Genomic DNA, 25,620 nt, shown 5'->3' on the forward strand with positions numbered 1-25,620 from the left:
TTGCAAACATGGCAGGCTCTTCCTTATGTGAATAGCCTGTCTCGGGGTCTACAAACATTTTCTGAAGGGTCAGATGGTAAGTGTTTAGGGCTTTGTGAGCCATACAGTCTCTGCCACAAACAACGATGCCATCTTAGCACGAAAGTAGCCACAAACAACACCTAAATGTATGAATGTATGAGAGCAGCTGACAAAAACAGGTGGTGGCTGGATTTGAGCCACGGGTAGGAGTTTGCTTACCCGTGGTGATCTCCCTGGAAAATGGCACCAGTTAGGACGCTTTCCGATGCAAACGGCAGAAGCCCTGACTCCAGCTGGCTTAGACAGTAAGGGCATTTGTTATCTCACGCAGTAGGAATTACCAATGCAGAACAGTATCCAAGACTCATTAATTCAGTGGCTTATCATCCTCTCCTCCATCCTTCATCTTTTTTAAAAATGTTGAAAGTATTACAAATATCCCTTTTCTTCCCCCAAAACTGCCCCCCCCACACCCGTAACTGCATGATTGTCTGTGTCCATGAACTTTGCATGGACATTGGTTCCATGCTTCTATGTCTCTGGCTTTATTTGTTCATGAGTTTATTTTGTTTGTTAGATTCCAAATATAAGGGAGATCATATGATGCTTTTCTTTCTCTGACTGGCTTACTTTGTTTAGCTGTCTCAAAGGGTAGGAGATCCTTTTTCACAGCTGCATAGTGTAGTGTTCCATGGTGTAAATGTACCACATGCAGAACAGTGTCCAGGACTGTTTTTATCCACTCATCTACAGATGGGCACTTGGGCTGCTGTTTCCAGATCTTAGTTATTATAAATAGCACTGCTATGCACATAGGGGTGCATGTATTCTTTCTGATTGGTGTTTCAGTATTTTGTGGAAGAGCCACACTCAAGGGGCCAAAGAGCCACATGTGGCTCGCGAGCCGCAGATTGCCGACCACTGGGTTAGGGGCATCAAGCAGGCTGGCGAGCAGTTAGCGACATCAGGCAGGCAGGCAGAGGGGTTAGGGGCAATCAGGCAGGAAGGCAGAGGGGTTAGGGGCAATCAGGCGGGCAAGCTGGTGAGCAGTTAGGAGCTAGCGGTCCCAGATTATGAGAGGGATGTCCAACTGCTGGTTAAGCTCAATCTGGCTCGGGCCTAAACTAGCAGTTGGACATCCCCCTGAGGGGGTCCCAGATTGCGAGAGGGTGCAGGCCGGGCTGAGGGACCCCCCTCCTCCCCTGTGCACAAATTTCATGCACCGGGCCTCTAGTATTGAATAAAATACTAGTGGACAACCCTGTTTTGTTCTTGTTCTTAGGGGAAATGGTTTTAGTTTCTGCCTATTAAGTATGATTTGCCTGTAGGTTTGTCATATATGGCCTTTATGTTGAGGTATGGTCCCTCTTTACTTTGCTTAGAGTTTTTATCAACCAGGAGGTCATGGTTCAATTCCCAGTCAGGGCACATGCCTGGGTTGTGGGCTGGATTCCCAGTGTGCAGTATGTAGGAGGCATGTGCCCTGACATAAACAAATTGAAAAATCACATGATCATATCAATAGATACAGAAAAAGCATTTGACAATAAAAATATATTTTTATTGATTTCAGAGAGGAAGGCAGAGGGAGAGAGAGATAAGAAACATCAATGATGAGAAAGTATCTCTCTCTCCCTCTGCCTTCCTCTCTGAAATCAATAAAAATATATTTTTTAAAATGGGTTGTTGGATTTTGTCAAATGCTTTTTCTGTATCTATTGATATGATCATGTGATTTTTCAATTTGTTTATGTGATGTATCACATTTATTGATTTGCAAATATTGTACTGGTCTTGCATCCCTGGAATAAATCCCACTTGGTCATGGTGTATGATCTTTTTAATATATTGCTGATCTGATTTGCTAGTATTTTGTTGAGGATTTTAGCATTTATGTTTATCAGGGTTATTGGCCTATAATTCTCTTTCTTTGTTGTGGCCTTATCTGGTTTTGGGATTAGGATAATACTGGCCTCAAAAAAAGAGCCCAGAAGTCTTCCTTCTTCTTGAATTTTTTGGAATAATTTAAGGAGGAGAGGTGTTAGTTCTTTGAATGTTTGGCAGAACTCCCCTGTGAAGCCATCTAGACCTGGGCTTTGGTTGCTGAGTTTTTTGTTTTTTGTTTTATACTGCTTCAGTTTCATCAGTTGTTACCAGGCCCATTCAGGTTTTTGTCTTCTTCCTGATTCAGTTTTGGACGATAGTATGTTTCTAGGAATTTGTTTATTTCACCCAGGTTGTCTAGTTTGTTGGCATATAGCTGTTTGCAGTATTTTCTTGTAATCCTATTTCTGTGGTGTCCGTTGTTACTTTACCCCTTTCATTTCTGATCTTAATTATTTGGGTTCTCTCTCTGTGTTTCTTAATGAGCCCAGCTAAAGGTTCATCTATCTTGTTTATCTGTTAAAAGAACCAACTCTCGGTTTCATTGAACTTGGTGTATTACTTTGTATTTTTCATATTGTTCCCTGGTGGAGTTAGGTCCAGCTCAGCATTAGACTAATTCCAGTCCATCAGCCCATCCTGTGTGGAGCCCACGTGTCTGCGGGCCGTGTGGGCAAGTGCAGAGTGTGAGGGCACACCCCCTGCAACAAGAGTCCCACGAGAGCAAGAGCTTCCTTTGTTCTGGAGCACATGTGTCTCAGGTTTTGTGCCCTTGCAGTAGCCACATCTATTCTGGCCAGTGACCTGCTCCCAGGTGTGTCTGATAGGCAATCACCCTCCCTAGACCACCTAGACTTTACTGGGCATGCGTGTATTCTTTCTTTGTCTAGTCCAGCGGTTCTCAACCTGTGGGTCGCGACCCCTTTGGGGGTCACACGACCCTTTCACAGGGGTCACCTAAGACCATCCTGCATATCAGATGTTTACAGTACGATTCATAACAGTAGCAACATTACAGCTATGAAGTAGCAACGAAAATAATTTTATGTTTGGGTCACAACATGAGGAAATGTATTTAAAGGGCCAGAAGGTTGAGAACCACTGGTAGTGCCTTCCCCTTGGATCTGCGGGGAACAGACTTGGAGCTGTTAATTTATTTTCTTTATTAACAGAAAATAAATTATTGTCTTTATTATCTTAGAGAAAGGGAGGGAGAGAAGGAAACATCCAAACATCCATGTGAGAGAGAAACATCAATTGGTTGCCTCCCACATGTGCCCCCTACTGGGTATCGATCCTGCATCCTGGATATGTGCTCTGACCTGGAATGGAACCCGCCACCTTTAGGTGTTCAGAACAATGCTCCAACCAACTGAGCCATCAGCCAGGGCTGGTTATTATTTATTGTTGATATACTTAGATTGAATATGATATACTTAGATTGAATATGAATTAGATTGATAAAATTTAAAAAAGGAGTTTCTAAACTTTGTTGCCCTCATAAGCTTTTTCATTGGTTTGTGTTTGTCACTACAGATGAATGAATATGAAAATATCTGTGAATCTAAGAAACAGGATGCTTATTATAGGAAGAAACAATTGGATAAATTAAGGATTAAAGAGATGGACATAAAAGAAAAAGTTATTACCAGCACTGTGGTAAGAAAGGATAAACTATGCTTTTCAAGCCTGACCCAGGCACCTCAATATACACTACCTTTAATATGACTGGTAACAGGCGTTTTAAAAAGGAATTGATTTTAATTTACGTGCTGGGAGAATATTTTTGTCGTGTTAACATTTCCTGATACTTTAGTGTGTTGTATTGCAATTGTGTTTTCTTCTTCAGGAATATGGTGGGAAGAAAAAAGTTTGGCACACCTTAGGTACAGATTGCATTTGGATGGACCAAAATACTGTAAAACTGATTTTTTTAAAAAATGCATACAATGCCATATATAACATTTTTATGATATTGCTTTATTTTACATAACAAAAGAAATAAACAGGGGCCGATTCCTTAATTCTGGGTATGTGATGATAAAACAGAATTTCGTCTCTCCATTTATATTGGGTACAGGAACATAATAGGGAAAAACATAATAGGGAAAGGGGACTATTTGTTTATTCAAGTTAGCAAATACTTGAGAACTCTGCAGTTCTGTTTTTAAAAATACTAATAACATTGAATGAAAGCCAGTACTATGTTAAGTATTTTGTGGGATCATCATTATTTTAAAAACTAGGGGCCCGGTGCACGAAATTCGTGCACTGGGTGTTGGGGGGGGGGTGTCCCTTAGCCCAGCCTGCCCCCTCTCACATACTGGGAGCCCTCAGGCATTGACCCCCATCACCCTCCGATCGCCTGATCGGCCCCTTGCCCAGGCCTGACTCCTCTGACAGAGGCGTCAGGCCTGGGCAGGGGACCCTCATTTCCCCCCGATCACTGGCTCTGGCCCCCACCCAGGCCTGAGGCCTCTGGCCCAGGAATCATGCCTGGGCAGGGGACCCCCATCTCCCTCTGATCGCTTGCTCCACCCCCCGCCCAAGCCTGACGCCTCTGACCCAGGCTTCAGGCCTGGGCAAGGGGACCATCATATCCCCCCAATCCCCGGCTCCGCCCCCCACCCAGGCCTGATGCCTCGGCCAGAGGAGTTGACCCTCATCACCCTCCGATCACCAATCACCGGATTGGCCCCTTGACCAGGCCTGAGGCTTCCGGCAGAGGTGTCAGGCCTGGGCAGGGGACCCCCAGCTCCCCGCGGTTGCAGGCTCCGCCCCTACCCAGGCCTAATGCCTCTGGCTTAGGCGTCCGGCCCGGGCAGCGGGGACCCACAGCTGCAGCGGCCCCGCGATCATGGGCTTCGCTTTAGGCCCAGGCAAGGGACCCCTAGCTCCCGGGACTGCCAGCTTTGACCGTGTCCAGCTCCCATCGCTGGCTCCACCCCTACTTCCTGCTATCACTGGCCAGGGCGGAAAAGGCACCTGATTCTCCGATCATGGCTGGGGGGCAGGGCAAAGGCGGCCCCAGGGCCGCCTTTGCCCTGCCCCCCAGCTCTTAGCTCCCCCCTGGGTTTCCGATCACTGTCAGTGGCAGGGGGCTTCTTCCTGCTTTCCCTTTCGCCTCCCTGCATTGTGCCTACATATGCAAATTAACCGCCATCTTGTTGGCAGTTAACTGCCAATCTTAGTTGGCAGTTAATTTGCATATAGCCCTGATTAGCCAATGAAAAGGGTATTGTCGTACGCCAATTACCATTTTTCTCTTTTATTAGTGTTGATTGGAAAACTGGACCTTATGGAGGTGACTATAATTGAAAACGTTAATGATAATACCACTTCTGTGTTAATTAAAACAGAAATGAATGGTAATCTATCACAGTTAGTTGAATTGAGTCTTCATTTCTTCTATCTGCATTGAGAAATACATGTAAAACTGTATATGGGCAACAGTAATACTGAAACATCACACTTCTTACCCGAATGCTCAGCCAATTCCATTTTATTTTTTATATGGTGGTCCTGATCATTTTAGTTTTATTCTATCGGTTATGACATCCAATTACAAAACATTGGTCAAGTCAAAATTCCCCCTCCCAATATATTTAAGAATATCATTACCTGTTTTTTAAATATCAACATAGTAAGGAAGCGTGAGTCAGGCTAGACTCAAAGGAGAAAGTAGGGATTGCATAAAACACATTTGATCTGCATGTCCCCCAAGTACACACCTCTCGTTTGGACCTCATAAATCAAAGCCAAGTGCCCTCCGAGTTCTAACTTGGGAAAATGAAGCACATGCTCCTTAACCTGTACTCCAAAGATCTCTAAGGCCAAATGAGACAAGGCTTGAAAGTGTCATTTTCCCTCTCTCCCCGTCATAGCCTGCCCACCCCGCCCTACCTTACTGGTGGAGAATAGTGTTTAAAGCACAAACTTGAGTGTCAAAGAGACCTAGGTTCAAACCTTGACTCTACCAGCCCAGAGTTTTTTCACCTATAAAATAGGGTAAGTCCTAGCTGGTTTGGCTCAGTGGATAGAGCCTGTGGACTGAAGGATCCCGGGTTTGATTCCTGTCAAGGGCACATGCTTGGGCTGCGGGCTCGATTCCCAATAGGGAGCGTGCAGGAGGCAGTCGATCAATGATTCTCATCATGGATGTTTCTGTCTGTCTCTCCCTCTCCCTTCCTCTTTGAAATCTATAGAAATGAAAAATGTAAAGTGGGGTAATACCATTGCCTTCTTCGAAGGGCTTTTGTGGAGATCAGACATTGGTGAAGTTTGTTGTTATTGCTCAAGATTAGAAAACAACATTTTGGCTGTGGACTGAGACAGTAGGAGATATCAGATTAATCTTCCTGTGGTACCTTTAGTTTAGAAAACTCTGCACCCAGGTCAAGCTGATGCCATGTTGGCAGAAAAGAATAATCGTGCATGGTCCTCAATATGGCCTACATATCCAGGGCAGGGAGAACTGGGGACAAGAGGTGACCAGTGTCATTCCTGATGGCCTTGGCATTTAGTCACTAATCCTCATGGCCAGCCGGAGTCCTTTAGACGTTCTGCTGATTGTTGGTGGCAGTTCTAGGATTTCAGACCCTGTTACTCTGGAATTAGTTATAGCCCAGAAGTTCAGTCCCAAGGATGCTTGCAGCGGTTCTCAACCTTTGGGTCGCCAACCTGTGGGTTGCAACCCCTTTGGGGGTCGAATGACCCTTCCACAGGGGTCACCTAAGACCATCGGAAAACACATATATAATTACATATTGTTTTTGTGATTGATCACTATGCTTTAATTATGTTCAATTTGTAACAATAAAAATACATCCTGCATATCAGATATTTACATTACGATTCATAACAGTAGCAACATTACAGTTATGAAGTAGCAACAAAAATAATTTTATGGTTGGGGGTCACCACAACATGAGGAACTGTATTAAAGGGTTGCGGCATTAGGAAGATTGAGAACCACTTCTTTAGAGAAAGAAAGAGTTCTGGGGAGCTGTCACCTGTCTCACGTGGCATGATGGAGAGCACCTTTATGCTGCCCAGGTGTGTCCATGACCCCATGCTGGCGTGCAGGCTTAGGTGGCATGCGATAATCTGCCCTGGCACCTGTGCTGCAGAGCGGAGGGATCTGACCAGCTCCATTCTCCCTCGCAAGCCGAAACGCAGGCCCAGGGCTCTCATAGGTTTGCCTTCCCTTTTCTTTGTTCCCAAACTGCATTGTCAACATAGCTGTCTCACTATGAATTTTCTTCATCCGTATTTCCTTTTTAAAATTAGGCTAACATTTTTTCACAATCTTCACCAGTTTTATTTTCAAACTTCTGATTAAATATTGAGAAATTTTTCTTCAGCATGAACGTAGCTATCAGTTGAGGTGAAAGACCCAATTTGTTTAGACCTGTTTATAATATCATTCTTCTCTCCTGGAATAACATTTTGGAGATGATTATGAAAATATAGATTTGTTTATTTTTTTAAATGATAGTCAAGGTGAATTCATGTCTTGAAAGTTGTTTTTATAGTTGTCACATCCTCACTACTATATTTGGTTGCTCTCCTCCCCCCCCCCAAATATTATTTTTTATTTCTGCCCTAGTTTATATTTTGAAGAAACAATTGCAATGATTGCTTTTATTTTAACTAAAGGACACCCCCAGTGCAGAAGTTGAGTGGGTGACACATGAATATTTAGTGAATCGAACCACCATCCTGAATCATTTGACAATGACTGAATGCCATAATTTTTTAAAATTTTCAATAGGAACTTAGTGATCACAATTTAGAGATAGCAGAACTAAATCAATCAATAAGACATTGGCAAGAACAGATCGAAGAAATAAAGAAAATCTGTAATAGCCTGGAGGAAAAAATGTAAGTATGATACTTTATTTTTACTGAAGCATTTCTCAGTGTTATGTTTCTTTCCTTTAAAAAAGTTTATTAGATGAAAATTATAATCTTTTAGTTTACTAAAATTTGTGTGCTTGCAAGCTGGAGAGAAACACCTCTTCATTTTGAAATTAATCAGTCTTTCCCGTGATCAAGAGAAAATATTGGGGATGATGCAGTCAGCTCAGGAAAAGGAAGGGACTCAGTGGGCTGTATTATTCTCACTTCCATTCCGGGATTCCTGCAAATGACTATGCCCCCAGGAAGGCATTCATGAGGCCTGCCGCAAGGCTACCCACTCCCCTACCCGTATGGTTACAGTGGCTGTTCTTCGTCGAGGGAGATTTGCAGAGTTTATTGAGAAATTACAGGGACGCCCCTGGGTAAAAACTTTTACCCGCGGGACTGGAACCAGAAACTTGAGGGAATCTTTCATCCCAAGGCCCACACTCTCTCTTCCTTTTGCAAAAGGGTTTCATCTTTCTCTCTATCTGCATACTATGTTCTCTTCCTGGTGAGCCATGGCTAAGCATGACCATTCCAAACCCTCTGAAATGACCTGGCACAGGCCTGCTCATCGTTAGAGACTGGCCAATAGACTCTCTTCCAGGAGAATTCGCAGATTTCCCATCAAAAGCCGTTTGGCTCAGCCCTGGCCAGTGTTGCTAAGTGGTTAGAGTTGTGGTCGGTAAACTGCAGCTCGCGAGCTACATACGGCTCTTTGGCCCCTTGAGTGTGGCTCTTCCACAAAATACCACGTGTGGGTGCGCGCGTACAGCGCGATTGAAACTTCGTGGCCCATGTGCAGAAGTCAGTTTTCGGCCTGGGCGAGTCTATTTTGAAGAAGTACTGTTGATATTTGGCTCTGTTGACTAATGAGTTTGCCGACCACTGGGTTAGAGCATTGGCCTGAGCACTGAAGGGTTGAGGGTTCAATTCCCTGTCAAGGGCACGTACCTGGGTTGCAGATTTGATCCCCAGTCCAGGTTGGGGCATGTGCAGGGGGCAACCAATCTATGTGTCTCTCACATTTCTCTTTCTCTCTCTCTCTCTCTCTCTCTCTCTCTCTCTCTCTCTCTCTCTCTCTCTCTCTCTCTCTCTCTTTCTCACTCCCTCTCACTCCCTCCCTTTCACTCTCTCTAAAAATCAATAGAAAAAATACCCTCAGGTGAGGATTAACAGCAACAAAAACTGTTTGGCTCAGCTTTGGACCAGAAGGCGAGGTCTTATAATACAAATATATGGCTTCTGGGCCTACCTCCAGAGTTCGATTTAAAAGACAAATTGTGAACTGAACAGATTCCATAAGACAAGTTAACTTCACATGTGGAATCATGTTATAAAATGGCTCATTTCTACATACAGAGGTTTGAATGTATTGTGATTAAAATTAAGTCTTTTAAAACAGCAATTGCCCAGTATAGTAATCATCAACTGGTCCATTAAGTAGGCACTAATCTTTGTACTCAGTACCAGATTTAACATAGGAAGACTCAAGAATTACTACAATTCAAACTCAGAATAAAAAATCTTTTTCTTTGAAAGTTTAATAGTTTTAGTTCATATATGTTTTAAAGAAAAACTAGGCAGAGAATCATAGTGGAAGATACAGATTAGTTCTTAAATTATTTCTAGGACTTATGATTAAAAATATTGCTACACTCAGGATACAATATTAACACCCAGAAATCAATGGCATTTTTATATACCAATAATGAATTCTCAGAGAGAGAAAATAAAAACAACAATCCCATTTGCCATTGCTTCTTAAATGATTGAATAGAATAATAAAGCATTAATTCGTCAATTCTAAAAAGTAAAATCTTTTGTCTGTTATAATGAATATATAAATATGTTATATAGGACAATATGGCTTTGCTGAAAAAATATGTCTTAATATGAATTTGTTTGGCTTCCTTTGTTCATAGATTTTTTTTAAAGAAAAACAAGAAAAAACTGGGAGAGAAAGCTATTACTGACAAAAATGAATTTTTTCAGAAGATAAAGGAGGTAGGAAGACAGAAATTACTATTTTTTAGATTATAATTAGATTTTCTTTTTAGTTAGTATTTTAAGTAAATGGAGAAATTTTCCAAAACTAGTTTTTTCATTAACTAATAATCATGATCAGTCACAGTAATTGATTTAAAGATTTTATTCCCTCCCAGAGCACTTTAAGTATAAAAGAAAAAATTTCTAATGAGAAGATGAATTATTTTCTTGATAACTTTTCAAGTGGATATGGTTATTTTACATTAGGAATATCCATGGCTAATGGACATTTTTATGTGAGTTAATTAGAAAAATTAGGAGCTTCTTGCTGTTGTATAGCAACCCATATTGTACTTAATAATTTTAGTGGAATATTTGAGTCAAATTTGGACCCCAGGAGAATTCCCTAGACATTATAAAACTTAGGTTATAAGAAATATGATATTTTAAGTAAGTAATCATGGCTATAAACCAAGATTTCTCCACAAGATAGTCAATGAAGCATTTATTATGAAAGTTGAACAATTAGAGACAAAGTACAATTAAGGCTTAACAGAAATCCTTTAAATGTCATCGTTTAGGATATGATAAATCTATATATATAAAAGTCTAAGCGACCAGCTGACCCTGTGACCACCAGGTGCAGACGCTCAACACACAGGCATGGAAACATGGAACAGACTGATGAATCTCAGAGGGAAAAGGGAAGGGGAGAGGGCAGGAAGAGATTAACCAAAGATTTTATATGCATACTAGAGGCCCAGATTCATGCACCGATGGGGTCCCTTGGCCTGGCCTGCAGGGATTGGGCCGAAACCAGCTCTCCAACATCCCCTGAGGGGTCTCGGATTGTGAGAGGACACAGGCTAGGCTGAGAGACACCACCGGTGCACAAATTCATGCACCGGGCCTCTAGTCTATAATAATAAAAGGCTAATATACAAATAGACCAAACGACGGAACAACTGAACAACCAGTTGCTATGATGTATGATGACCATCAGGGGGCATGTGCGGAACATGGTGGATGTTGGCCGTGGCAGGATGGTGGAGCAGGTGAGCAGGGGCTCCAGACCAAGGTGGAGTGCCGGTTTTTGTCATAGGGGCAAGCCTCTGGTGATTATTGAAAATTCTTTCCTCCTTTGTGCCACAGTCCTGCCAGGTGCTCGCACCTGCTGCTGGTGCCAGCACTGCTTATACCTGCTGCCGGTGCCCGGTGCTGGTCCCAATCACTCGGTGCCATCAGCAGGTGCGAGCAGCGGCTACAAGCCCTGATTGCCCCTGAGGGCTTCTCTACCTCCCCCTGCTCCCGAGGGGCTATTGGAGCAGCAGCCCCCACTTGCACTCGCTGACCCCACTGGCTCTGCTCACATCTTCTGCTGGCGCTGGCCCAATCGCTCTACACCATCAGCGGGTGCAAGTGGGGCTAGCGCTGTCAGCACATGGGAGCAGCGGTGGGAGCAGGGCTGCCGGCAGACAGGGGACCAGGGACATGGTGAAAGGGGCCAGGCAGGGGCACAGAGGATGGGTTGAGACCCGCCCCTGTACCTACCACAGTTTTGTGGCCCACAGTTTCTTTCAAGGTGCAGAATTCATGCACTGGGCCCCTAGTAAAAGCATAATATGCTAATTAGACTGGATGTCCTTTCAGACAAAGCCAGGGCTGTGAGTTAAGCCTGGGTCCCAGGTGCCTGCCAGCAGCTGGAGGGAAGCCCGGGTCCCCGGTACCAGAGGCAAGACCAGCCAGAGGGAAGCCTGGGTCCCGGGTGCCAAAGGAAGCCAGTGCCCACAGCTGGGGGAAGGAAGGCCTACTCTTGCATGAATTGCATTGGGCCTCTAGTAAAATATAAAACAGTATATATACTATGACCCAATTATACACACACACACACACACACACACACACACACGCACACACACACACACTAGTGGCCTGGTACATGAAATTCATGCACTGGGGGGCGCGGGGGTTGTCCCTTAGCCCAGCCTGCACCCTCTCCAATCTGGGACCCTTCGAAGGATGTCCTACATGGTTTATAGGGATTGGGCCTAAACCGGCAGTCAGATATCACTCTCATAATCTAGGACTGCTGGCTCCTAAACACTCACCTGCCTGCCTGCCTGCCTGCCTGCCTGCCCCTAACCACCCTGCCTGCTGGTCTGCCCCCAGCTGCCTCCCCACTGCCAGCATGCTCACCCCCAAATGCCCCCTGCCAGCCTGATTACCCCCAACTGCCCCCCGTGCCAGTGTACTCACCCCCACCTTCCCTCCCCACTGTCCTGCTTGCCCCCAACTGCCCCCCTGCTGGCCTGCTCACTCCAAATTGCCCCCCTCACGTCCTGATCACCTCCAACTGACCCCCACTGATGGCCTGCTCACCCCCAACTGGTCCCCCTGCTGGTCTCGCCCCCAACGGCCCCACCCACCATCAGCCTGATCACCCACAACAGCCGTCCCATCCTGGCCTGATCACCCACAACTGCCCTCCCCTCTTGGCCTCTAACCGCCTCTACCTCGGCCCAGCCACCATGGCTTTGTCCAGAAGAACATCTGGAAGGTCTCCTGGAAGGTCTCCCATTCTAATTAGCATATTACCCTTTTATTAGTATAGATAGAGGCCTGGTGCATGGGTGAGGGCTGGCTGGTTTGCCCTGAAGGTTGTCCCAGATCAGGGTGGGGGTCCTGCTGGGGTGCCTGGCCAGCCTGGGTGAGGGGCTGAGGGCCGTTTTCAAGCTGGCCACACACCCCGGCGACCCAAACTCCCAGCCTCTCCTTTTTTTTTTTTTTCAGTGCCTCCTTGAGCGGAGGCCAGGGTGGGCTCAAAGCAGGTATCTGAGATTTATTTATCTTTTATAATTGAAACTTTGTAGCCTTGAATGGAGCTCAGGGCCGGCCAGAGCAGATGGGAAGCTTGGCTTCCTCCATCGCCCGGGGCAATGCAAGCCTCCTGCTCGCTCTAGCTCCGTGGCCACCACCATCTTAGTTGGGTTAATTTGCATACTTGCTCCTGATTGGCTGGTGGGTGTAGCAGAGTGGTGGAGTGATGGTTAATTTTGCATGTTTCTCTCTTATTAGTGTGTGTGTATGTGTGTATGTGTGTGTGTGTATGTGTGTGTGTATGTGTGTGTGTGTATACACCTTTAGGTTTGTTTGTGACCACAGACCATGGCTTGTTAGCTCCTGATTCACCCTTCGCCAGAAAGGGAAGCTCTTTGGGATCCCAGACAATGTGATGGGAGATTTATCAGACTCAGCACCTGGATGAGCTCCAAGTGTTGGCTTTTGTCCCCCTTGTCATGTAAGAAAACCAAAACTCAGTTTCCACATGTTTTCTTCCATATCTGTAAATGTCCTAAGGGTACAAAGGACTTTTCAGTGCTAGATTTACCACTATGGACTCCTGCTTTCTTATTGAATTAGACCTAGAAATTCCTCATCATCTGGTTAGTTCTTCCACACTTAAGGATTTTTTTTCACCCAGCTATTTGAGCAATCCTCAGCCAGACGGTTATTTTGAACTGAATACTAAATCTATCTTTTTCACCTCATTTGATGGAATTCAACAGAGACATCCAAACACAAAGTTTTTACCTCTTTCAAACCACTAGAAAGTACTCCTTTTTTTTCCCCTTAAGTAGAAATATTTAACAAGAAGCAAGCATAATATCCAGGGAAAGAGGTTTTGAGCAAGAACTTCTGTTGCTGTTATACTTTACCTCCCCAGTGTAGTTCATCTTCTGGAAAAAAGACATACGTCATAAAGTGAATTATCCCGGTTTAGTAATCCCAGCTTGTATTTCAGTATGAATTATTACTCTGTAGTTTTGCATCAGTGTTTATTACCTTTCTACACTTAGGACATAAGTTATAGAAGAAGCCCCAAAGTGTATAATTGGATAGTTGATATAGAATTCAATCACTCACTCTTTGTGGCATAGTCATTGTTTGCTAAGCAATATGCTCAGTGCTCTAGCGAGTTGCCTACCTGACTCTAACTCCCCTCAAAGGACCTGTGAAGCAGGTCCTCTACTTCAGTTATTTTGTGTGTGTTTTTTTCTAGATGAATGAAAAAATATACAAAGCTCAGTTAGAAAACAAAGATCTACAAGAGAAATTGCAGACTCTTACCAGACAATATAAGATTGTCTTACAGGAGGAAGATAAAGTTCGTATGCAAAAAAAGAAAATACAAGAAGAGTATGTTTCTATTTCTGATCCATATATGAGTTAACATACTGTAGTTATGGGGTGCTTTCCTTGCTGTCAAAGTGGTAACCCTTCTTCACCTGAACTTATTCTAGTTTTAAAACCTATTGACACTTAGATAAAGTACTTTCCGTTACAGGCGTGTTCCTATCAATGTGTGGAAATGTGAATAAAATCATAACCTTCCTATTATTCTTTCTGCAAGTTAGAGACAAAAAAAACAAACAAACCACTTTTTATAAAATGCTTACACCTTGTTTAATCCCATTGAGATAGGTATTTTGATCCCCATTTTTTTGGATGGGAAAATCAAGGTTCATTAACAGGTAAAGTTTCTTTTCAAGGTCACACCCCTGGGAAGAAGTAGAGCCAGTATTCAAAATTGGTTCTAACTGGTTTGGCTCAGTGGATAGAGCATCAGCCCACGGATCCAAGGGTGCCCAGCGTGATTCTGGTCAAGGGCGTATACCTTGGTTGTGGGTTTGATTCCCCAGTAGGGGGCGTGCAGGAGGGAGCTGATTGATGTTTCTCTCTCATCATTGTTTCTCTCTCTCTTTCTCTCTGTAAAATCAATAATATATATCAAAATTGGTCTGATCAACCCCTTTACCTTTCACAAAAGAATATGGCAGAATTAATAAATGTAGTAGGAGAGACACACACATTCAGAGGGATAAAGCACTATACAGCTGTTCTTATTGTTTTGTGGTTACTATTATAATTAGTGCTTTTTTCATAGCTTAGGAATTTTCATAACTTTAGATTTAGCCACGACATGCAGAAAGACTTTGTTTCTATTTTTACTGATTCATTGGGAAAATTCATTAGGTCAATAGTTTATGAACTGAATTTTCCAAACTACTTTTGAAAGTTTTAGTGATGGCATATTTTCTCATGCTGAGGATTTGAAAAATGATTATTTAAACCTTTAAAATATGATAGCTCTGTGTTTTTTTTATGGTAGAAATAACAAACAACTGAAATTTATTTCTGAGAAAGAAAACTTCCTGTCACAAAGAAAAGTAGACATCAAAAATATGGAAGAAGGACTTGTCACGCTTTCTGAACTTTATCGGTATGTTTGTTGCCTTTGAAATTTTTAATCTTCATTCCTCTCTGCATTTTTAAAAAATAAATAGTAAGAGCAAATATATGTCAATTTCTAATCTCCGACAAAAAAGGAGGTTTATAATTCAGTCTCTTTGTTTTACAGTCCTGAACAGTCATTATCATTGAATCTTTCATTGAAAGGGCAGACAGGTTCTAAGTTCTATACAAGTTGCTGAGCATGAGGAGTGGACAAGTTAGGGATCTAGTGACAAGAATGTGCCCAAATGTTATTTCAGCACTGACCCCCATGATGTTCATTTCTACCATTCTAAATCACTCTAATTGCTATTTTAATTTTTTCTGATTAAAAAAGTAATGCCTATACCTGATTTTAAAATTTAAATATAGAAATTTGTAACTTCAAGAGTAAGTTACCGAAATCTCTCCACAGAAATAATTACTGTTAACAGTTTGCTATACATGCTTTCTAATATCTACACTAATAAAAGAGAAAAATGGTAATTGGCGTACAAGCTACCCTTTTCATTGGCTAATCAGGGCTATATGCAAATTAACTGCCAACTAAGATTGGCAGTTAACTGCCAACAAGATGGCGGTTAATTTGCATACGTAGGCACAATGCAGGGAGGCGAAAGGGAAAGCAGGAAGAAGCCCCCTGCCACTGACAGTGATCAGAAACCCAGGGGGGAGCTAAGAGCTGGGGGGCAGGGCAAAGGTGGCCCTGGGGCCGCCTTTGCCCTGCCCCCCAGCCATGATCGGAGAATCAGGCGCCTTTGCCGCCCTGGCCAGTGATAGCAGGAAGTAGGGGTGGAGCCAGCGATGGGAGCTGGGCACGGTCGAAGCTGGCAGTCCCGGGAGCTAGGGGTCCCTTGCCTGGGCCTAAAGTGAAGCCCACGATCGCGGGGCCGCTGCAGCTGTGGGTCCCCGCTGCCCGGGCCGGACGCCTCAGCCAGAGGCATTAGGCCTGGGCAAGGGGCCGATCCTGTGATTGGAGGGTGATGGGGGTCAACGCCTGAGGGCTCCCAGTATGTGAGAGGGGGCAGGCTGGGCTGAGGGACACTCCTCCCCCCCCACACACACACCCAGTGCACGAATTTCGTGCACCAGGCCCCTAGTCTATATATATAAAAGCCTAACCAACTGAATGAGTGAACAACTGGTCAACCAGCCGCTATGATGCACACTGACCACCAGGGGGCAGACGCTCGGCAGGAGCTATCCCCTGGTGGTCCGTACGCTCCCACAGCAGGAGCACTACTCAGCCAGCAGCGCAAGCTTCTCCCGCCTCCACAGCAGTGCTACCAAGTGGCAGCAGCAGCAGGTGCATCAGGGCTGGAATGAGTGGGAGTGGCACCTGGCCCCGGCTTGGGCTTCTCCCCAGCCACCTGCAGGGATGCGGGGATCATGCTGAAACTGGCAGCCCAACATCCCCCAGGGGTTCCAGATTGAGAGAGGGCACAGTCCAGGCCCAGGGCCCCCACTGGTACATGAATCCATGCACTGGGCCTCTAGTATATATTTATATTTATCTAGACATAATATGTACATACTAGAGGGGTCTCTTGGCCTGGCCTGTGACCCCTCGGGGGATGCCGGAGAGTTGGTTTCACCTGATCCCTGCAGGCCAGGCCGAGTGGCCCCACTGGTGCATGAACCCATGCACCAGGCTTCTAGTATGCATATAAGATCTTTGGTTAATCTCTTCCTGCCCTCCCCCATTCCCCTTCCCTCTGAGATTCATCAGTCTGTTCCATGTTTCTATCAGTCTGTTCCTCGATTTCCCTCTGGTGGTCATTGCACATCTTAACTACCACCCTGTCGGCTGGTTGCTTAGGCTTTTATATATATAGAATAGAGGCCCGGTGTGTGAAATTCATGCTTGGGTAGGGTCCCTAGGCCTGGCCAGCTATCAGAGTTGATCTGTGGGGCTCCTGCTCCCACCCACCTTGGCTGGCCTGGCACCACCCGCTCGCCGGCCCCGCCCCCCAATGCTGGTTGGGGTCTGTGGGCCGGGGGCAGCTCCTGCATTGAGTGTCTGCCCCCTGGTGGTCAGTGCACGTCATTGCGATGGGTCGTTCCGCCAGTCATTCCACTGTTCAGTTGATTTGCATATTAGGGTTTTATATAGCTAGATATATGCATTTATTTACTCAAAACTTGGGTTGCAGTCTTTTGTAATTGGATTTTTCCCACTTAAAATTATATCTGGGTAACTTACACAATATCATATGTCAGTTGTATCTCAATAAAGCTGGAAAAATTATATCTGAGAGAATAATAAAACCATGGTTGGTGAAAGTTATGGGATTCTTTGCACTGATTTTGACACTTACCTGTTGAGTTTAAAACTATTTCAAGATAAAGAAAAAATCATATATACAGGCCCTCTTTCCTCATTCTTTTCTTAACTGCATAGTATTTATTCTGCAGATTATACTGTATTTTATTTAACTAATACTTTGTTGATGGACATTTTTTCTGTTTCCTATATTACTAACAATTTTCAAAGTTAACATTAACATATCTCTGTCCACCTATGTGACTATCTCTCTTTTTTTAAATTTTTTATTGTTTAATGTATTACAAAAGTCTCCTTTTCCCCACATTAACCTCTCCCTGGTCTCCCCCAATCCCCAGAACATGCCCTCACCAGCCCTCCTTCCATCTGTGTCCATTGGTTATGCTCATATGCATGCATACAAGTCCTTTGGTGGATCTCTTACCCCCTCACCCCTGCCTTCCCTCATAGGTTGGATAGTCTGTGCGATGCTTCTGTGATGTTGGTTCTATTTTTGTTCATCAGTTTATGTTCATTATATTCCACAAATGAATGAGATCATGTGGTATTTTTCTTTCATTGACTGGCTTATTTCACTTAGCATAATGCTCTCCAGTTCCATCCATGCTGTTGCAAATGGTAAGAATGCCTTATTTTTTACGGCAGTGTAGTATTTCATTGTGTAGATGTTCCACAGTTTTCTAATCCACTCATCTGCTGATGGGCACTTAGGCTGTTTCCAAATCTTAGCTATTGTAAATTGTGCTGCTATGAACATAGGGGTGCATATATCCTTTCTGATTGGTGTTTCTGGTTTTTTGGGATATATTCCTAGAAATGGGATTACTGGGAAAATGGCAGCTCCATTTTTAATTTTTTGAGGAAATGTCATACTGTTTTTCAACAGTGGCTGCACCAGTCTGCATTCCCACCAGCAATGAAGGAGGGTTCCTTTTTCTTCACATCCTCACCAGCACTTGTCATTTGTTGATTTGTTGATGATAGCCATTCTGACAGGTGTGAAATAGTACCTCATTGTTGTTTTGATTTGCATCTCTCAGATGATTAGTGACTTTGAGCATGTTTTTATATGTCTCTTGGCCTTCTGTGTGTCGTGTTGTTGTTTTTTTTAAAAAGTGTCTATTTAGGTCCTTTGCCCATTTTTTTATTGGATTCCTTATCTTCCTTTTGTTAAGTTGTGTGAGTTCCCTATAAATTTTGGAGATTAAACCCTTATCGGAGATAACATTGGCAAATATGTTCTCCCATGCAGTGGGCTTTCTTGTTGTTTTGTTGATAGTTTCTTTTGCTATGCAGAAGCTTTTTATTTTGATGTAGTTCCACTTGTTTATTTTCTCCATTGCCCTAGGAGTTGTATCAGTAAAGATATTGCTATGACAAATGCCTGCTATTTTGCTACCTATGGATCCTTCTAAGATTTTTATGGTTTCCCACCTTACATGTAAGTCCTTTATCCATTTTGAGTTTATTTTTGTGTATAGTGTAAGTTGGTGTTCTAGTTTCATTTTTTTTTGCATGTATCTGTCCAATTTTCCCAACACCATTTACTGAAGAGACTGTCTTGACTCCATTGTATGCTCTTGCCTCCTTTGTCAAATATTAATTCAGTATAGTGGCTTGGGTCTATCTCTGGGTTATCTGTTCTGTTCCATTGGTCTATATGTCTGTTCTTATGCCAGTACCAGGCAGTTTTGAGAACAGTGGCGTTGTAATATAGCTTGATATCTGTTATTTGTGATCCCTCCAACTTTGTTCTTTTTTCTCAAGATTGCTGCAGCTATTCAGGGTCTTTTTTTTTATTCCAGATGAATTTTTGGAGATTTTGTTCAAGGTCTTTGAAGTATGCTGTTGGTATTTTAATGGGGATTGCATTGACTCTACAGATTGCTTTGGGTAGTATGGACATTTTAATGATGTTGATCCTACCAGTCCATGAGCACAGTATATTCTTCCACTTGTTTATGTCTTCTTCTATCTCTTTTTTCAGCGTGACTAGTTCTTTATAATAAATCCTAAAAGTTGAATTCCCGGGTCAACGAGGGTTATGTATTTTTTATTTTTATAATTATGAAATTCCCTATGTAAATATGCTATCATTTTACACTCACTAATACTGGGCATAAAGCAACTTATACTGTCATTGGGCACATGATCAAGACTAACAACAGGCAATAACTAATGAATGGTATATAACTGAAGAATAGCGTGAATTATTAAGAAACAATCAAAGAAGGGTGAAGGAAAGTAAAGGAGTTCTTCTTTGTTATATAAAGATTTAAAACTGTAGTCCTTTAAAAGCAAATCCGAGTTTTTCTCTTTGCTTATCAAATGGGGGAATAATATCGCCACTCATAGAGAGATAAATGACTTGAATATAGGATACTGAAGAGACTAACTTACAGAAAACTAAGATGGGTGGTGATGAAAATTTGACACATATCAACAGAAAGGTAGAGCAGGCAGGAAGTGTAGCTTTCTGGTTGCATGTCCACATATTGTTAAATCATATTTTTAAACATCTATTTTTCATCATGTGAGCCTCAGAAAAGAAACTACAAGCCCTTCACTATAGAGAGCAGGAAAATAGAACTGGGTTGATTGAGGTTTTACGTTCCTTGTGAATAATGCAAATTTACAGTGAATTATTGTGTCATCATTACTCTGATCACCAGGAAGCTCAGAGCCAAATACTGGCATCCATTAAGGATTTTTTTCTATTACTATTGCTTTATTTTAAACGAGTCAACCCCTGTGGGAATTAAATTTAAAATGTAAATAAATAAAATCAATGACGTTGGGGCAAATTATAAAGAACCCTGCAGTTCCAGGGGAGGATATTATGTTTATTTTGGTAAGAAATTGATTTCAAATAGAGAAGAAAAAAAAAAACATGAGCACAGTGTGTTTTTAGTTTCTTTAACAGTATTTCCTATTCTAAGTTGCATTTGTCAATATTTCTATCTTTTAAAAAGGTATAAAGCCTCATTTTACTTATGTGGCCTTTAACTCATCACTGTGCATGATGAAGCACTTAGGGAATAAAGGGAATGAAAATAATAAAGGCTTCTGATGTCTATGTTAGAGCCCTCACATTTTTATCCATTTCAGATTCACCAGAAAAATCTTCCATCCTGAATACTGTTTACCCCTAGTCCAAGCATTTCTATTGACGTTCTGAATTAAACATTGTAGCAAATCGTAACTAGTCTAGAATTCAGAAGTCCTCCCCGGTTTGTGGACTCTGACTCCTCCTACATCAGGGTGCTGTTTCCCTTCATCTGTGGGCAGCGAGTCTGCCTTCATCACAGGGGTCCCGACTTGCTGTTCTGTTCCCCGGTGTCTTCACAAACAGCGAGGTCCTCTCCTTGGTGGGGTTGCTCCTCCGTTCCGGCCACCCACGTGTCTCCTCCTGTCAAACGGGAACCTCCCATAATCTTTCTCCAGCTGCGTCCCCAGAGTCTGTTCCCTCTCCTTGGACGTCCACCTCGATACTTGCAAAATGGGTGTGTGCTTGCACAGAACGTCAGTTACCCTTCTGTCATTCTGCCACTAAGTTCTTCAGTGGTTTCACAAGGCTTGTTTCGTGTCCCAAGTAAGCAATAACCTTATTGCGCATAAGATTGACACATAAACTGTTATATATTCTAGCAGCTCCTATAAATCAATGCCAAATCCAGTATCTTTTTCATGTTTTCAGAGCAACACAGGAAGTCTATCGGAAGCACATAGAAATCCTGAGTGAAAACCTGGAGAGAGAAATTCAGAGATGGTAAAGAAAACCAGTTCCTTCCTGCATGTTCCTTAGTATCTGAATGAACAGTGCCCCAAGGTAGGGAGGGAATCAGAGTGCTTGTTGGTCGCTAGAATCCAAGAAACTGATTTTCTTAAGCTAAATTGTGTGAGTTCTGGATCTACATGTATGTATATAAGTGTGTATGTGTGAGTGTGTGTGTGTGTGTGTGTGTGTGTGTGCGCGCCTATGCGTGCACATTTTTTGGCCCTGACCAGAACCAAAGTTTTCCATTTCAATCGAGTAAAGTCACAAAATAGTAAAAGTAAAATTGCCAAGATTTGTGTAATGCCTTTTGCACATCCAGGCCTCGTGGGGACAGCAGGGGATGTGCAGGGGCAGAGAAGCGGTGGGAGTGCAGGCTCTGCAGAGGGGCGACCCTGATGGCTCTACCTCTAACTCACTCTGGGATCACAGCTCAGTAATTTCATTATCTCTCTGCTCCCATCCCTGTAAAGGGGGGAATGATAGCCGTGCCGCCCCGTCATGGCAAATGTCATGATCCGTGTGAAGTATTTGGGTCAGCACCTGGCATCTAAGAAGCGCTTGGGAAAACATATCTCTATTTTTTTTATTGTTGTTGTCATTGGTAATAATATGATGTATATAAGACTCGAATGGCACATTCTGGCTCCCAATTATGTAGCTTTTCTCTGTTGTGGTGGAGAGAAATTTGAGAACCTAGAAGCTTGAAATCCCTCGTTCGCACTTTGGGTCACTTAGGTACTCCATGACTCTTCTGCCCGGGCCTCTCCTTCCTTCCACTGCCCCCGAACCTTTCCCATTTCTCTCCTCGCCTAAAGGAGGCAAGCTGCCAAGTGTGGTTTGTCCGCTGTCCTATTGGATGGGCCCACTGAGCATCTTACTTTTTTTTATTATTGATTTTTTTTACAGAGAGGAAGAGAGAAGGAGAGGGATAGAGAGTTAGAAACATTGATGAGAGAGAAACATCGATCAGCTGCCTCCTGCACAGTCCCTACTGGGGATGTGCCCGCAACCAAGGTACATGCCCTTGACCGGAATCAAACCTGGGACCCTTCAGTTCACAGGCCGACGCTCTATCCACTGAGCCAAACCGGTCAGGGCAGAGCGTCTTACTTTGAAGCAACGTGCAGATCCGGCATGGAGGCAGTCAACGTTTTGTCTTATTTTTTTTAGCTAATGTGGAGTCTGCATCGCCAGTAGCACAAACAGTTTTGTGTGATCAGAGACTTTGTTTTGTTTTGCAGCCCTTCATCTTTTCAGTAGACCGTTATGTCAACTTAATGATGACATAAAATTGTCCCAATCTGTTTGTTCTGATCTCTAGTGTTCTGACTCGGTGGAAAATAGCTTGTTTGACGAAAAGACATGGACGTTGGCTACTGAAGATGAGAGAAGAATTAGAAGCTATTATGGATCAAATCAAGGCCGCAGAAGATAGACGCAGTGAGTTAATAGAAGAGGTAAGGGAACGCAACAGACTTCGTATTCGTTTCCTACATTGCATATCAGTAATTGTCCTTCAATATTAAGTTTAACGCAAAGATATTTTCCTTTCAGCTGACTTCAAGCTTAGGGTGAACTATGTAATCTTCCTAAGAAATATATCCATTTGCTGTGTATTAGCTATAGGAATTTAGCAAACGAAGTGGCGCTTTTCTCCTGTGATCAGACACTTAATTGTTTTTTAGGAATTTGTTTCTAAAAATAAAGAGACCAAACATCATTTATTTAACTTCCATATTTACCCTCTGCCCACCCTCCATCGTTCACTGACCCCATTCTCCATTTCCTCGTGTCATTTATAAATACTATTTGGCGAAGAAATTAATCTCTGACGGGGGAAAAAACCTTTTCAGTGGTTACTGAGAAATAATGACCTGAAATCGGAGCCAAATCTCATGCAGAGAGATATTCATTTACCTGGTTGTTGGAAAAAATCCAAGGATGACTGCTACTAGACAAATGACGAATCTTCTTTTTCCCCTCATTAGACCAGTGTTACAGAAAAAGAGATCACTGAAAGTCTGGTACAGATTAAAAAAGTTACATTAGATTTAAAACAAACAGAGACGGAATTTGTCATCAATGAAAAAAAGTTAATTCAAGAATTGAACAAGTATGAGGTAAATTTTATTTTACATCTAAGAATAATTATAGAGGGCTGTGTGCCGGGAAAGGGGTATATGTCCCATGCTCCTCTAATTAGTTAACTATAAGACAAATCTTCTAGTGTGAAGAAAACTACATTTCATTCTGAACCTTACTTCTTTTCCTAAAAAGGAAATAGAGCAGCCAGAAATATTGTTGTACTGACTTCGGAACTGCTCAGAGCTGACCTGGGATAGATGAGGGTGTGGATGCTGGAGGAGGTGGATAAAAGGGAACCAGAAGTACCCAGGGCGCCCAGAAACAACACAAACCACGCCTTCTCAAGGTGGCGGCGTGACCTTGAAAGGCCAGGGTGTGTTTCTCGGAGCCTGGCATTGGTAGAGAAATTGAGGAGAGAAGAGATGGTGGTAGGAGCCTTCCTGACTTGATTTGGTTTGAAGGGGGAAAGAGGCGCAGCAACACCAAACAGTTTGTGTTAGAAGGCAGCAGTCCCTCGCCTTAGTGACGGAGTAGGGAGCCCTTACGTTTCAAAGTTTAGATCTGACCCTGGTCCAAGCCTATTTCCCGCCCCCCCCGCCCCCCCCCCCAGGTACTTATTCCCCACCACCTCATCCAGAAGCCTCTGCAGATGACTAACCCAAGAAGAGCCACTTCTAATATGAGTGACAGGCAAGAAGCAGGCACACCTTCCACACAAAAAATGCTGTGAGGAGAACAGACAAAAGGCGGAGCAAAGCGTCCCTGCAAATGAGCACTCAGAAAGGTGACGCTGCCACAGACGAAAACTGGGATCAAACGTTCTATCCTAAATTAAAAAAAAAAAATGTAACTTCGCGGGGCTGTGCAGGAAAGTCAGCAACGCGGGAGCACAGGCACTGGGGCAGAGATGTCAGAGGGCTGGCCAGGCGCAGGGAGAGGTGACATGGCAAGCGGCACAAGGCAGGGAGCAGATGGCAGAGAGCGCGGCACAGAATGACACAGAATCAGAGGGGACGGTGGGGAGCGGTGGGTGGGAGCCCTTCTCTGTTGGTTGTACCACATCTGGGTGCGAGGTATTCTGCTAGATGCTAACAGAAAACAAAAAACAACAGAGCTTGGCCTGTCAAACGCCCAGTGGGGGGAGTTAGAAAAGAAACAAGATAAACAAAGAGAACAAGTAGTAGATTCGTTGGTGATGAATGCTATAGAGAAAGAGAAAGCAGGGACACGGGCTGGAGTGTGCGCTGTTTTGAATAGGGTAGTCAGAGAGGGCCCGCCCTGCAGGCGTGAGGGAGCTTGCCGTGGAGAAGGCTGTCGGTGCCGGGCAGAGGGCGCGCTGAGCATGAAGGTCTGAGGCAGGGCTGTCCTACCTGAGGAACAGAAAGGGGACAGGTGGCTGGAGCAGAAGTGGGGAGACTGCAGACAATAGGAATGAATTAATGCATCCACACACCTCCTTATCCCCCCTCCCCCGCCGCCCCGATATTCTTCTGTAGAGAACATAATACAGATAACACATAATTGAGTTTTTTCACACTGCAGTCTGGAGAAATTTTCTCCTGAATCTGCACTGTGACATTTTTAAATCATGGTGGTGTGTGTGTGTGTGTGTGTGTGTGTGTGTGTGTTCCTATATTTATTTATAAGGATTTTAATGGCAATTTAGAAGGGGACATAGGCTGGTGTATCACTGTGTGAATTAGGGTGTAAGCAAGCTGCTTGTATCAAAGAGATGCCAAAACACAGTGGACATATGCAAGGTGTATCGTGCAGGGTTAGCAAGCCGCCCTCTGTTGGGAAGGGGACCGTGGCTGACCGTGTTGGCTTCCTGCCCTGGTAGCCTGATAAAGGGGCACTGGCAGCTGTAGGGTCAGGTAGCACAGCTTGTGTAGAAAAGCCCCCTGGTGGGTGTGCTGCGTCTTGACTGGGAGCCTTAACTGGTGGGAAATCATGACATCGGGCTCTCCTGGGCTTGGTGCCTCATGTAAGTGGGCGTGTCCCTTGCGGGGACCTAGAAGGTTTGCCCAAGAGATGCTGGTCCTCTCTGAACCTGGCGCTCTAGTACCCACCCGTGCGGGTCTCTTTCCCTTCATCTGAGTTTCTCTCTTTGGTGGGGTCGAAGGGCACTGGCCTCTGGTCAGCTGTGTTTCAGGGCGCCTCCTGCTGGGGAAGCATGTCTATTGCTGCCCTGCTGGCGCTCAGGGATTTCTTCAAGTTACATGCAGATACAACTGGGCTAAAAATAAAAATGGGAGTTTTTCAGAGTAAACTGGGTCGAGTACGGCCTATTGAAACCTTAAGAGCCTGCGTGTCGAGTTGAGAAGACCCACTGGTCTGGTCATTGCAGCAGGAGAGACGGGTCTTTCTCTTTCTCAGTAGAGGC

The 25,620-nt window shown here is 43.8% G+C and overlaps 1 protein-coding gene across 1 annotated transcript in view; it reads left to right on the top strand.

Moving 5' to 3' along the window:
• The window catches only part of CCDC175 (coiled-coil domain containing 175), a 55,814-nt gene that overhangs the window by 15,589 nt on the left and 14,605 nt on the right, over positions 1-25,620 (top strand). The window contains exons 6-13 of the mRNA XM_059686031.1: positions 3,442-3,564; positions 7,679-7,788; positions 9,735-9,816; positions 13,859-13,995; positions 14,969-15,079; positions 21,072-21,143; positions 22,474-22,609; positions 23,141-23,328. Of these exons, the coding sequence (XP_059542014.1) occupies positions 3,442-3,564; positions 7,679-7,788; positions 9,735-9,816; positions 13,859-13,995; positions 14,969-15,079; positions 21,072-21,143; positions 22,474-22,609; positions 23,141-23,328 (959 nt within the window). The remainder of the gene's footprint in view (positions 1-3,441; positions 3,565-7,678; positions 7,789-9,734; positions 9,817-13,858; positions 13,996-14,968; positions 15,080-21,071; positions 21,144-22,473; positions 22,610-23,140; positions 23,329-25,620) is intronic.

The sequence above is a fragment of the Myotis daubentonii genome, chromosome 1 (assembly GCF_963259705.1).
Source record: "Myotis daubentonii chromosome 1, mMyoDau2.1, whole genome shotgun sequence".
In the NCBI taxonomy this organism is placed as follows: Eukaryota; Metazoa; Chordata; class Mammalia; order Chiroptera; family Vespertilionidae; genus Myotis; species Myotis daubentonii.